Source organism: Heloderma suspectum, chromosome 11 (genome assembly GCF_057233095.1).
Source record: "Heloderma suspectum isolate Gila_16-S chromosome 11, 16-S_ref, whole genome shotgun sequence".
Lineage (NCBI taxonomy): Eukaryota > Metazoa > Chordata > Lepidosauria > Squamata > Helodermatidae > Heloderma > Heloderma suspectum.
Window position 1 is genome coordinate 11,945,965 of NC_139468.1, and position 14,109 is coordinate 11,960,073.

Genomic DNA, 14,109 nt, shown 5'->3' on the forward strand with positions numbered 1-14,109 from the left:
AGTTCCAAGCGGAACAGACAATTCCCTCTTGAAACAGCATGAGCTAAAGTACATCTCATTTGCTGTAAACAGCACAGCACCTCCATACGCAGAGACATGTTGACATTGCTAAGGAAGACCTAAGAACAGTTTTAAGTCAGCTTTGTCCAAAGTGGGACAGGTGCCTGATACGGTGCTTGAGTTCTAGTACAAGCACCCCTTAGAGATTAAGGGAGCAACGACCCGTGTCTCAGACTACTATCCTCTTGCTGTCTTGACATCCCCATGGGGAGTCAGTTGAGCATGGCTGCCTGCTAGGTAAAGCTTTTCAGCATAATAAATTTAAACATATGTACAGTGTTGGCACATTTACTTGGGAATAAATCCTGCTGAACTCAGTGAGACTGATTTCTGAGTCAACATGTTTAGGATCACAATCTAGGTCATGGCTGTTTAAATCAGGGGGCTGTATTTATATTCATAATAGTCAACATCATTAGGTATCCTCTGCAGGATGTTTCAGATTTGCTTTTTGTACTGTTCTCCCACCGTGTGCTGGAATAAATCTCCTATTTTATCATCTCCAAATGGATAACTTGGAGAGCTGGTGCTACCCAGCAGTTAAAAGTGCTGGAGTAGAACCAAGGAGACAGAGGTTAAAAATCTCCACCCAGCCTTAAAGCTTACTGGATGACCTTAGGTGAGTCACTATCCCTCAGCCTACCCTACCCTCAGAGGGCTGTTGAGAAAATAAAATGGGGAAAACCCATGCTGAGCTCCTTGGAGTAAAGACATGATAAAATGTAAATCAACCAGTAAGTCATGTATGAGCATCCCAGCATTCTGCCCTGTTATATTACCCCCCAAATTCCTTGCAAATCCTTGTTTTGACCACACATTCTCCATGCCCAACTACTGCATCTCACCAATTATTAGGAACAACTTTCCAAAAATAAATACATTCTTCACAAGTTTTGAGGCCCTACATCTTGGAAGGCTATGGTTAGTCAAAGTGGTAATACCCGTGGCTAGTCAAAGAGCCAGTGCGGTGTAGTGATTTGAGTAGGATTCAGGAGATCTGGGTTCTAGTACCCACTGGGTGACTTTGGACCAGTCACCGATTCTCAGCCTAACCTACCTCACAGGGCTGCTGTGAGGATAAAACTGAGATGATATAAATGTATTATTATTAGGAGAGAAGGAGGGAGCATTACATGAAAAATACCTCCTTCAATGAAGTTTTAGAGTGTGGCCCAATCCTATGCATCTCACTCAGTTCAAAGAGAGTTACTTGGGAGTAAGTATGCAAAGAATTTTATTTATTTCATTTCTATACTGCCCAATAGCCAAAGCTCTCTGGGCGGTTCACAAAAATGAAAACCAAACAACACACAATAAAACAATTTAAAATATATAGAACATTAAAACAACAATATAACAACACAACCACAATAAAACCTAGCAGCAGTGCAGGAATTTACAATACAGAATTAAAACAGCAAAGCTAAAAGACTAGAAAGCTAAAATGCTAAAATGCCTGGGAAAATAAAAAGGTCTTCACCTGGCGCCGAAAAGAATACAATGTAGGTGCCAGGCGAACCTCACTAGGGAGTTCATTCCACAGCTGGGGTGCCACGACAGAGAAAGCCCTCCTCCTAGTAGCCACCCACCTCACTTCCTTTGGCAGGAGCTCATGGAGAAGGGCCGCTGAGGATGATCTTAAGGTCCAGGCAGGCACATATGGGAGGAGGTGATTCTTCAGGTAACCTGGCCCCAAGCAGATAAGGGCTTTAAATGTTAATACCAGCACTTTGAATCGGGCCCGGAAATGGACTGGCAGCCAGTGCAGCTGGAAAAGTACTGGCATAATATGAGCTCGCTGGCCAGTCCCTCTTAACGATCTTGCTGCCCTATTTTGGACCAGCTGAAGTTTCCGGACCGTTTTCAAAAGCAGCCCCACGTATAACGCATTGAGTAATCCAGACGAGAAGTTATCAGAGCATGGATAACTGTAGCTAGGCTATCTCTGTCCAGATAAGGGCGTAGTTGGTATACCAGCCTAAGCTAATAAAAAGTGCTCCGTGCCACTGAGTTTACCTGTGCCTCAAGTGACAGTTCTGGATCCAAGAGCACCCTCAAACAACAAATGTGATCCTTTACGGGGAGTGCAACCCCCTCCAGAACAGGTGGAATAGCCGGGCAGACGAACCACCCACTAATAGTACCTCCGTCTTGTCTGGATTGAGTTTCAGTTTATTGGCCCTCATCCAGTCCATTACCGTGCTCAGGCCCTGATTCAGAACAGCCACTGCCTCACCTGGGTTTGATGAGAAAGAGAGGTAGAGCTGGGTGACATCCGCATATTGATGGCATCTCAGCCCACACCTCCAGATAACCTCCCTCAGCAGTTTCATGTAGATGTTAAACAGCATGGGGGATAAAACAGAGCCCTGTGGAACCCCATGGCACAATTGCCATGGCACAGAGCAATAATCCCCCAGCACTACCTTCTGGAATCGGCCATCCAAGTAGGAACGGAACCACTGCAGTGCAGTGCCTCCAACTCCCAACCCAGACAACCTATCCAGAAGGATACCATGGTCGATGGTATCGAAAGCCGCTGAGAGGTCCAGGAGAATCAACAGGGTCGCACTCCCCCTGTCCCTCTCCCGGCAGAGGTCATCCCACAGGGTGACCAAGGCAGTTTCCATTCCAAAACCAGGCCTGAAGCCCAACAGAAATAGATCTAGATAATCCGTTTCATTCAACAGTGCCTGGAGCTGTCCTGCAACCACCTGCTCAAGCACCTTGCCCAGGAAGGGGATGTTGGCCACTGGCCTATAATTGTTAACATCCTCCAGGTCCAGGTTAGGCTTTTTTAGTAGTGGTCTGATTACCGCCTCTTTTAAAGCGGCCGGCAACTTGACAATTCTATGGAGGTCTACTGAGAAGTATGACCTAATGAGTTCCATGGGATTGCCTCCCAGGTAAGTGTGTACAGGATTGCACCCTTTATCTTTTTAAAAAGTAGTAGTGAAGTCACCGCTCATCTCTGCAATATTAGAGGAAGCTGCCTTATACTAAGTCAGAGCCCAGTATTGCCAACACTGATTGGCAGCAGTTCTCCGAGGTTTCAGGCAGGATTCTTTCCTAGCCCTACCTGGAGAATCTTGGGATTGAACTGGGGACCTCTTCCCTGCAAAGCAGAAGCTATGCCACTGAGCCCCTATTCTTTCACATACCAGTTTTCATTAGCAATTAATCTTCCCCCCATCCCCAAGGAACATGAAGAATATCTAGTTCCCTGCCTATTCTTTGATACCATATACCCACCCATCCAGAGAATTTACATTCCTCAAAAATTCTACAGCAGGCCTGCAAGCATGTCAGTCAATAGGTGTTTGATTAAAGCTCCTGTTTTTGCTGCCAGAGATTTAGCAAGAACCTAGCAGATTGCAATTCAAGGCTTTGCAATGTGGATACGTGAGCGGTATTGGGATAGACCTGTTGTACTATAGCAGCCTGCTCCAACCTGGTGCCCTCTAGATGGTTTGGACTACAACTCCCAGCATTTCCAACCACTAAGTATGCTGACTGGAACTGATGGGAGTTGAAGTCCAGAACATCTGCAAGGCACCAGGTGGAGAAGGCTGTACTACAGCTTTCTAGATCAAGGTAAATATTGCATTATATTAAAAGAACACCTTTTGCTTTCTGTACAAAATAACATGGCCAAAAAGTTCAAACAGGTGGATGCAACATCTTCAGTCTGAGTACACAGGGGGGCCATAGGTAACAGCAGCAAGTTTCTAAATATACTGGAGGTTCCTGTTGTTCCCAAGGATAGTACCACAAACATAAGCAGCTTGGATAAGCCTTGTGATTACACAGCAGTTCAGCTTCCATATAATGACAGATGATTTTGCTCACAGATGGCTTGTGAAATAAAGGATCCCAACCCTTTAAGATCCAATAGGGACCCCTTCTCCTACACAATGAGGAAGCAGTTTGTCCATTCCCTACAACAAAGGTAGTTGATATCTGAGGAGCAGCCTGGCAAGGCTAGGGTTTCCATGTTTGTATAGAGCAATCCTGTGTTTTTCCTATCTGAAACAGCTCATTTGGGTTCCATCACATGCCACTTTAAAACAGCACCGAGCAAAGTGCATCACAATGCACTGCAAACAAGTTGGCACCTTCAATTTCTCCTAATTCACAGCACTGACTGAAAACTGATGCCACTGCCACCACCACCACTACCCCTCCCACCCTGGGTAAGATTGGTTATTAAGAGACAGGAGAAATTAATAGCTGCTGGCACTGACCTTGTCAGTCTCTTTTTCTTCCATGAAACGGAATATGACCCAGCAAGGAAACCCACCCCCAAAGTATAGTGTCATACATAACCATTTTGACACACGTGCAATCTGATCCTACATGTGTTTACTTAGAAGCAAGGCCCATTGAGTTCAGTAAGGCTTACTCCCAAGTGCGGACAGGGCTGCAGCCTTAATGGCCTTTCCACTTCACAAATAGCATTAAATGCTCTTTAAAACACTTACAGTAGAGATGTGAAGGCCTGGAAACACTCACAGGAAAAATGAGGGGGAAAAACAGGGGAAACCCTTCACATTTCTAGTTTACAGTGTCAAGCACCACCTTTGCAGGGAAGATGCAACACAGATGTACAAGTCTGCAAAAAGTTACACTGACCCACACTTGTGTGTCACAGGGCTGCTTGACCAGTAGGTGTGTAGCAAGCTGCTAGCCAAAATTGTTGTTTCATGGAGACATTGACTTCAAGCAGAGGAAAAAACTACGGTGTATGGCAGCTTTGTAAATAAGCTCATGAAAAATCACTGAACTGCTGGGGGCTGGCAAAGGAGCTTCCTGCATTTCTCTTCTGTGTGCAGAGCATTCCATCCCTCTTTGGCAAGCCTACTTGCTTGCATGCAACTCTGTCACCATTGTTGAAATACAAGTTAAGTGTATGTGGACATTCAATAGTAACTAAGGCAACTGCACCAGTGGCTAATATGTACACACCAACAGGTATCCATTACCACCACTAAATTACTCAGTTTCTGCAACGCTGATGTTGGATTTTGACTTATAAATCTCTTGATGGCTTGGACCCACTGTACATCAGTCTTTGCCCATTTCAGGCTCAGGACCCACCACTCACTACAAGCTGCAACAGGGAACCCACTTTTAATTTCTTTTTAACCATATCATGTCCATCGTCCTGCTTTTCTCTCTTGGGAAATCAGGAGGACAACAGGGCTCCTGTGCCTCCTGGTTCAAATTTCATCTCTGTCATAACCTGACTAGGTGGTCTTAGGTAAACTACTCTTCCCCAGCCCTCTTATCTGCCATATACAGATGGCAATACTGACTGAGCTTACAGGGTTGTTGTAAAAATTACATGAAGCACTCTGAAAACTTGAAAACACTACAGAGATACTTTATTATTGTTATTACTGATACACAAAGCCCATCCTTCTCTCTCTATTCTGAAAACCCCAATGAAGATAGTCATGATGCTACTGCTGTGGTCCACCTTAGGTTGGGGTACAACCCACTTATGGACCCCATCCCACTAACTGAAGACTGGTGATCTAAGGCAGGGTGGGCAACTGGTCAAGCAGATGTTCTGGACAACCCCTGACCAGCATGACCAATGGCCAAGGATTATGGGAACTGTAGTCCAAAACATCTGGAGGGCACAAGGTACCTACCTCTAATCTAAGGGATAGGCTCTCCCTTAAAGACTGACCAAGCAAGCCCTCTTCATACTAACCCAGTCACCCAAGAACATGAAGACAAGCATCCTTGGTAGCCACAGCATACCCCAAAACTGTGGAATTCCCTTCAAAGTTCAAATATCTTTCAGAAACATGACAAAAACCCTTTTACTTGGGCTGGCTTTTACTGGCTGAGGTCCTCTCCATCAAGGGTTTCTAGTGTTAGATCAAATCAGTTATACAGACAAGTCTTCGGGAACACGACAGGTTAGAAATTTAATGAAAAGTACATGCTTAGCCTGACTGAGTTCTAAACAATTGCTACTATTGGCAGTGGAGTGGGCAGGGGGAGGAGAAAGGGAAAAGGGATGCACATCATCTCACATCTTCTACTAGGTTCAGGCTCACACAAAACATTAGGCCAGCAGCACTGTACCAGCACTTCTTGCCTTTTGCTGCCCAGGTTGCTGCTGTGTCATAAAAAAGGTAAAGGCGTCCCCAACCAGTCGTGTCCGACTCTAGGGTGCGGTGCTCATCCTCGTTTCTAAGCCGAAGAGCCAGCGCTGTCCGAAGATGCTTCCGTGGTCATGTGGCCAGCATGACTGAACACCGAGGTGCACGGAACACTGTTACCTTTCCCACCGAGGCGGTACCTATTTATCTACTTGCAATTTCTTGCTTTCGAACGGCTAGGTTGGCAGGAGCTGGGACTGAAGATGGGAGCTCACTCCGTCACGCGGCACTCGGGTCTCGAACTGCTGTCTTGCCAACCTTCCGGTCTGCAGTTCAGCGTCTTAACCACTAAGCCACCGCGGCCCCTTTGCTGTGTCATACCCAGGTTGAAATAACACAATGGAAGGCAATGCCACCTGTTTCTTGCTACTGCTGAACCTGTGCATGAAATTAAATCAAGCAGACACTGCTTGGATTTAATTAAATGGGAAACACCAGAGGGTCAGGGACTTGACACAGAGAGGCAAAGAGATAAAATGCCTTACAGCCAATATGGAGTATAGAAGAGGAGAAAGGACATGGGTAGTAATAGCCCATGCTATGGATAAAATGAATTTTGAATAGTGCTGGCTGCCTGTAGAAGCAGAAAAAGCTTGCAAGAGAAAAAAAGTCCCAACCCTTATTCACCTTTGTCTCCAGCTATGAATGGTTGCATAGATGAAGCTTCATACTATAAGAGACGAGTGCACCACATGGACATAATCACTGCTACTGCAAGTGAATCTTCATGGTTTGGGGTTTTTTTTTAAGTCCTTCTAGAGATATGGTGTTACTAAAGTTTTTGCAAGTGTTTACCTAGCTGTGATTAATGCCACTGGTGCCACGGTACAAAGTATGCCCAATTACTTGATGGGTGGAGAATAGTGGGGAGAGGGAAGGGAGAATAAGAACCTCTACTTAAGCATATCCTCAGCCAACAATTGTGCTGTATTTACATGCAATAGCAAAGACTGCATTATTATGGCCAAACTAAGTATCTAAGGCCCACATAAGTTCTGACATTTTACTCTCTAAAGTGGTTACTTAACATGTTTTCATCTTCTCTGGAATACAGGAAGTTAGCAACAAACCTTAAGGTACATTTTGAAAACTAAGTTAAATAATTCTACTTTTATAAGCTTTTTTGAGGTAAGGATTGTCCAGCTCTTTTCATAGACACATTAAAGAAAAGTTAAATGGCACTACTCAAAAGTGTGCCATAACACACACTCAGAAGCCTCTGGGCCCACAATGACCCAGTTTGCACATAACGGTGGCAAATCATTGGCTAATTAACCCACAATTTGCCATGGTCTGTGCCGGGCACATTCCAGACCATGGAACTCTTTCTGAATATTCAACTCCCGATCAGGCTGATCGGCAGTTGCAATGTGATGTCTGAACCCAGACACTATAGGTTAATTGTGGATTAAACAACGCACAGTTAACCCACAATTAGTCGTTTAGGTCAACCTACAGTGTCTGGGTTCAGATGTCACACAGCAACCCGCCCCCCCCCCCCCCGATCCGACCAACTGAGGGCGGAATATTAAAAAAGGCTGTGAAACACGCCTGCTACACACAGAGGCAAATCGTAGGTTAATTAATCCATGATTTGCCACTGTTACATGCAAACAGGCCTAATATAATCTTGCTAGAAGCCTTCTGCCATTGTGGCCTGTACAGAATATTGGAAGAAAGGAGGTGAGGTTAGGGCTAGGCCAGTCCAAATTTACCTCACCAGTCTTCTTCAGCAGCAATACCTGTGCTCCTCAGAGGGCAGAGTTGTTGCCACAAATTTAGGGAAGGATGCAGGCAAAGCCAAGCCTGCTGCCAGTCCCTTACATCCTTAAGGATACTAACTGGAGTTACTGCTATGCTGGTTGGGGCATGCTGGGAACTGTAGGACTTTTTTCTGTCTAAACATGCACAGGATTGCACCCTTAGCTGGTTAGCTCAAATTAACTAGCGAAATTCATTTCTCCTCCTCACTGCCTGTGTGACCTCACTGTCATTTTAGAGTTTCACTGGCTGGACCCTGGAAGGCATCTGCAATTGTAAGAGCAAACCAGAAGCAAGAATTTCAACAGGTGTTCGTCAACTACTGTCAATTAGACACCTATTATTTGTTCCTAGAATATTTGCTATCATTTGATTGCAAGAACATGATATTGATGAGCGCTGAAGAACTGGCCTGCAGCCTACTTAACACAACTGCCTTTGAAACTAACTTCAAAAAATGCTGTTACTTTGTCTTATTTCCATTTTAATTTCATTTAAAGTTTTCTAAGTGTGGGTTGACCCTGGTGGTGGCAGAGAAAGGCTGTTCAGTGAATCCTTCATATTTAAAGGAACAGTACCTAAGCTATAACAATTTAGTACTTTTTTTAAAAAGTTAACTGTAATGGTGAAACAAAAAAGTGATTTGTTTTTGTAATTACCATGATATCCAACCTGTTTATGATTATGGTATCTTTTTGTTGTTCTAATACACTTGATCTTAGCTAAAAGGCTGAGACGTTGTTCTAATAAAGTTAGGGCACAATCCTACACACGTTTAGACAGAAGAAAACCCTTGTCCTCAGCTCACAGCCCCTCTTGCTCCTAAGCCTTGAACTGGACTGCCACTATGACTGGCTAGGACCTTTTTGCTGTCTAAACATGCATAGGATTGCGCCCTAAGAATACCTGACCATGATTTGACTGGTCAAGGCTCAAGACTACTAGTAGCTTTTCTTACCACAGTAGAATTTTCCCATCTATGTACTTCAAAGGTGTGGGCCCACAGCTCAGCGTGGGCCCACGGTTCAGTGGTAAAGCATCTGCTTTCCATGCAGAAGGTTCCAAGCTCAGCCTCTGGCATCCCCAGTTAAAAGGAACAGGTAGCAGCAGTTGAGGAGAAACAGCTCTGTCTGGGACCATGAAGAGCTACTGCCAGTCAGAGCAGACGATACTGGGCTAGATGGACAAATGGAAAGCGGCCTTATACACCATGTTAGCCTGCGTTCTACAGATTCCTTGCTTGTAGGGTTCCCACATGTTTTTCTTGTGTGCCTTTTGGTACAGCAGTACAGAAAACAAGCATGTGCAGTTTTTCCTAGCAGAAAGATAGAAAAAGCATCATATTTTTTTAGTTTCTGTCACACTAGAAACGGAGTAGTGACATTATATGCTTGTCCTCAACTCACTGCCTCTTTTGTTTCTAAGCCCTGAATGGGATTGCCACCCTTTTCTTTCTGGCAGGGCTCTGACACCTTTAAATGTAAGACAGCAATGTAAAAAGCTAACCCATTACATTTAGCAAGTTATGCAGGGTCTTGATGGCACAGCAGCTCTGTAAAGTTTGTCCCAGTCCACCTTTCTTCAGCACCAACTGCAGTTTTCCCTTAAGTCTTTGATCATCTTCTTACTTTCTGCTTTCTTCTGCTACCCTTAATCTGAGGCAGCATCCTTCACTACCTAGGCCTCTTCTTTCTCCCCCATCCCCTTTCTAACAATGTAGAGCTTCTATAAACCTTAGGTCCTGTCTGTACTTTTTCTAATCTCCCTCCCACACACACAAGCCTCTCCTTTCCTTAGTTCCCTGTACCTTTTCCTTAGGTCTTTGCTTTATCCACCTAACCTTCCCTCAGGTTCCTATATATCAGTCCACCGCTGACTCTTGGCCACCCTGCCCTTTGGCTCCTCTTTTGGCTCAAGACTGCCTTACTTGCCAACATAGCTCCTCCTGTCTTTAGTGCTATATTTAGTTCTAGCCAAACTGACCTCTCTCGCTTCCCTCAGAGAAGACTATCTGAAAACATTCCAAGCTCTCTGCTTCATTCTCCTAGCATTCAGAATGTTCATGAATGTTGCAAGGCATCACAGCATCTTATTTAATAGAAGCCAGAGGCTTCACAGTGTATGAGGCCTTGGGGGCTCTTAAAATATTATGCCTGAAGCAAACTGTCTCTGAAGCCCTCTTTCTGTCCAGGCCTTTGAAGCCCTCTTTCTGTCCAGGCCTTCCTCTGACCATTAGAGTATGTTTTAGCATACAATACATTGTCCTCAAAATAGCAAGAAGTGTTATCTTTCGCCAATCTACAAACCACTGGATTAGTTTTATCACAAAAAACATATGCCCATACACTGCCTTTATCCTATAATGGAATTCCTCCTGGTATGCATTATGCTACATAGAAAAGGTCCCACTCCAGAAGATGTTTTTGCAACACGTCCTAATTGGTAACCTCCCTCTTTGCCCCTTCCCCCAAATACACATTACTGGTTTTAAGCAAATTATGTAATTGCTTTCTATGTTTTTTCACTACACTGTTCTGCTTTTTAAAGGGGCAGGAATACACCCAGCTTCCTTATTGCTCAGTTTTAGAAGATCGGGAAGCCCACATTTTAAAGATTGTTTTTTCAACTCGCACGTGTGTGTGTGTGTGTGTGTACACACTCTACCTCTATTAGCGAATCTATAGTCCATTAATGCTGAAGACGCCATACTCCACGTTGACAATTCCTGGCTTTCAAGCTAGCATTTCCTCAGCTGGTGGAAAAGCAAGCTACTAAATCCATGCCTTGTTTAAAAAGCAGATGACACATTCAATAATGTGCGCACACTCCTTGTTCTCCCTGGGCTCCCACCTTTTGTGGGTGGAGACAAATTACTAAATCCCAGTCTAACTAATCAGGGAGGGGCACTTTTTCACATTGCAACACTTTTGCTTCAGCTTTAAGACAAAATCAAAGTGGAGGGACAGGAATAATTTTTCTAAGGCTTCTGGCTTCTTTTGTCAAAGCTGTTAGTTCCAACAGCTTCTAAACTTAAACAAGTCAAAGTGGAGGAGGGAAGCACATTTCCTTTATGATCACCCTTCCAAAAGCTTGAAGACAAATAATATTTCTGGAGAGAAAAATGCAGGGGAAGGTGGAAGAGAAATGTTATGCCAACTGCATAGCTGAAAAGGAGCGAAGTACCAGAGAGCACTTTTAAAAAATATAATGAAAGAATGGCTGTCCCACTTCAAAGGGGAGAATGAAGTTCTGAAGGAATCTGTTTCTACACTATGAAATTTCAGAATTTACACACAAGAAACAAGTGTATCCATCCGAGATCTTGATGGGAGCTACTCCTGAGGGGAAAAAATATTTTAAAACGCAGCCTAAACACACCCAGAGACAACCTCACAAGCCATCTATCCTTCTATGGATAGCACCTACACACTCTCCACAAATAGGACTATAGGCCTTAGGCACCCATCCACACTTTCCAATAGGGTCCAACTTGTTTTTATAGGCAATGGGTTAATCTGAGGTCTGTATGGCTCAGACTGGAACAAGGTGAACCCTTGGGTCTTCTCTACTCTGAAAGGAATGTACCCGCCATAAGTTGGTGAACCCCAGAGTTGTGTACCCTTCCCTATTCACTCTAACGAGGATCCCTACCTCAAGATAGCAATCCCCAACTCATAAGGCAGGGATGGGCAACTTGTCGGCTGAAACATCTGGGGGTCCACAACTCCTATAATCTCTCAGCATTGGCTATGCTGGCTAGGGCTGATGGGAGTTGCAGGCTAAAATATCTGGAGGGCCACAAGTTGTCCATCCCTGCCCTTGGACTCCCTTCTCTAGAATGGCAAACTCCAATGTCTTGGGTGGGTCATCGCCAACCCTAATCCTACCCCAAAGGATTAGGGGGTGACCCAGCCCATCCTGACCCGTGGTGGTTTACCGCATCTCCCAATTCCTGGGTTCTCTCCCACCCCCTACAACAGAAAGCCTACCCCTGCCTCAAAACAAGAGCACCCTGCCACCCAGCCCCTTGGTTTCTCTTTTCTAGAATAGGAAGTCACACACAATCTATGTAGGTCGACCAGCCCATAACCTAACCTAACCCAGGCTGGACCAGCCTCCTACCACAACTTCCAGGACCTATACCTTCCCCAGCAACAGGAAGCTTACCCTGTCTCGAGAGGTCCCCTCTTTAGGAGAAAAAAACCCAAAACCTAGGAGTGACCCAATTCCTGAGCTCTTTCCCACCCCTTTTCCAGCAACCACAAACCTTTTAACTCCTCAGCAGTATTGGTGGAAAGGCAGGAAGAGAGCAGACCGACACTCCTGGGTGCACGTTGCCCCCTCCTGCGGGGTAACTAACCCTGTCTCCAGATAACAACCCCAGCTGCCTATCCCCTGGGATGGAACAATCTCGTTTCCCTAACTCCCAGGCTCTCTTTCAACAGGGGTGGGCAGAAAGCAGATCTCCAGACGTTTTTGACTTCAACTCCCAGCATTCCTGACCATCGGCCATGCTGGCAGGGGCTTCGCAGAGGTGCAGTCGCAGACATCTGGCGATCTACCTTCAGCCCACCCCTGCCCTACAGCAGCCTTCCCCAAGCTGGGGGCCTCCAGATGTGCTGGACTACAACTTGTGCTGGACTCACAATCACAGATGTGCTGGACTCACCTAACCGGCAGGGCTAGCTAGGGGATGCTGAGAGTTGTAATCCAACACACCTGGAGGCCACCAGCTTGGAGAAAGCTGCCTTACAGTATCGAGATTCTTAAACTCCTCGGTGGCGGCGTTGGGGCTGGGCAGCGAGGTATTTATTGTTTTATTTATTGCACTTATACCCCGCCTTTTTTCCTCTTGCAAGGAACCCAAGGCGGCTCACATTATCCTCCTCCTCCTCTTATCCTCACAACAACAGCCCTGTGAGGTGGGCTGGGCTGAGAGTCTGTGACTGGCCCGAAGTCCCCGAGTGAGCGTCCATGGCCAAGAGGGGACTGGAACCCGGACCTCCGGGCTCCCAGTCCAACACTCCCGCCACTGCACCACGCTGGCTCTCACGGGGCTCCTCACCCTCGCACCTCGGGGTAACCACCCCGGCGCAACTACCCCCGCGGGCCCCTTTCTCTCCCCCCGCCCCCCAGTGTGCCCTAAAGCGCCCCCAAGCTTCCCCTCGGCGCCAGCCTGAGGGAAGAAGCCCGAGGAAGGAGTCTCCGCCGCGGGCGCTCACCGTAATGTTGCAGTGGATGGTGAGCGGCTGAGGCGGGCAGCCTCCGCCGGCGGTGGCGGGGCTGTTGGCCGCCGCCGTCGTCGCCGCCGTCGCCGCCGTGGCCCGCGGGGGCGCCGAAGGGAGCAGCACGAACTGGCAGTGGAGCTCGTCGAGCTTCCAGGAGACGATGCGGAAGCGCTCGTGGTCCTTGTCGAAGATGGACTCGAGCAGCTTCAGCTCGGCCTTCAGCCCTGACACCGACATCCTGGCCTCATCTCCGGGCCCGGCGGCCTGGGCCTGCCGCGCCGGCGCGCCGCCGCCGCCGCCGCCCGCAGCAGCCGGCGCTGCTTCGCTTCGGCTCGCCGGGCCCCGCTGGGCGGCGGCGGAAGATGACGCCGGCGCCGCCGTCTGAGGGAAGCCGCCCCGGGAGGAGGCCCCTTTGTAGCAGCGGCGGCCCCTCAGCTCGCCTCGCCTCTGAGGGGGACGGCGGAGAGGAGCGCGCCCGCCGCTCGCCGGCGCCCGCCTATGTGCCTACCCGCCAACCGACTAGGCCGGGCGGCGGGGCTCCCTGCGCGCTGGGCCGGCCCCTTCCTCCGAGGCTGGGGTCAGGCCCACCCACGGGGCAGGGTCTGAGGCGACCCCGAGCAACCACACCCCTTCCCTCCCTCCCTCCTCGAGGCGAGGCGAGGCGCGGGCCTGGGGAGGGGGCTCCGTCGAAAGGGGCGCGGGCAGCAGCCGCGCGCCGGGAGCCGCTCCGCCGAAAGAGGAGGCAAATCCTAGCTGCGTTGCCTCCGGAGGACTGCGCGGGGATGGGAGCCTCGCAGGGCGTGTGTAAGAGGAGTGCAACCGTGCAACCGTGCTTACTCGGAAGGAAGCCTCACCTGAGTTCAGGGACAGGCGCTGGGCGGACT

At 47.6% G+C, this 14,109-nt stretch overlaps 1 protein-coding gene across 4 annotated transcripts in view; it reads right to left on the reverse strand.

Moving 5' to 3' along the window:
• Nucleotides 1–13,793, reverse strand: part of UBE2Q2 (ubiquitin conjugating enzyme E2 Q2) — a 53,455-nt gene extending 39,662 nt beyond the window's left edge. For all 4 annotated transcript variants that reach the window (XM_084816836.1, XM_084816837.1, XM_084816835.1 and 1 more), the window contains exon 1: nucleotides 13,220–13,793. In XM_084816836.1, coding sequence (XP_084672962.1) covers nucleotides 13,220–13,462 — 243 coding nt within the window. In that variant the 5' untranslated portion in view covers nucleotides 13,463–13,793. The remainder of the gene's footprint in view (nucleotides 1–13,219) is intronic.
• Nucleotides 13,794–14,109: the final 316 nt, after the last annotated feature.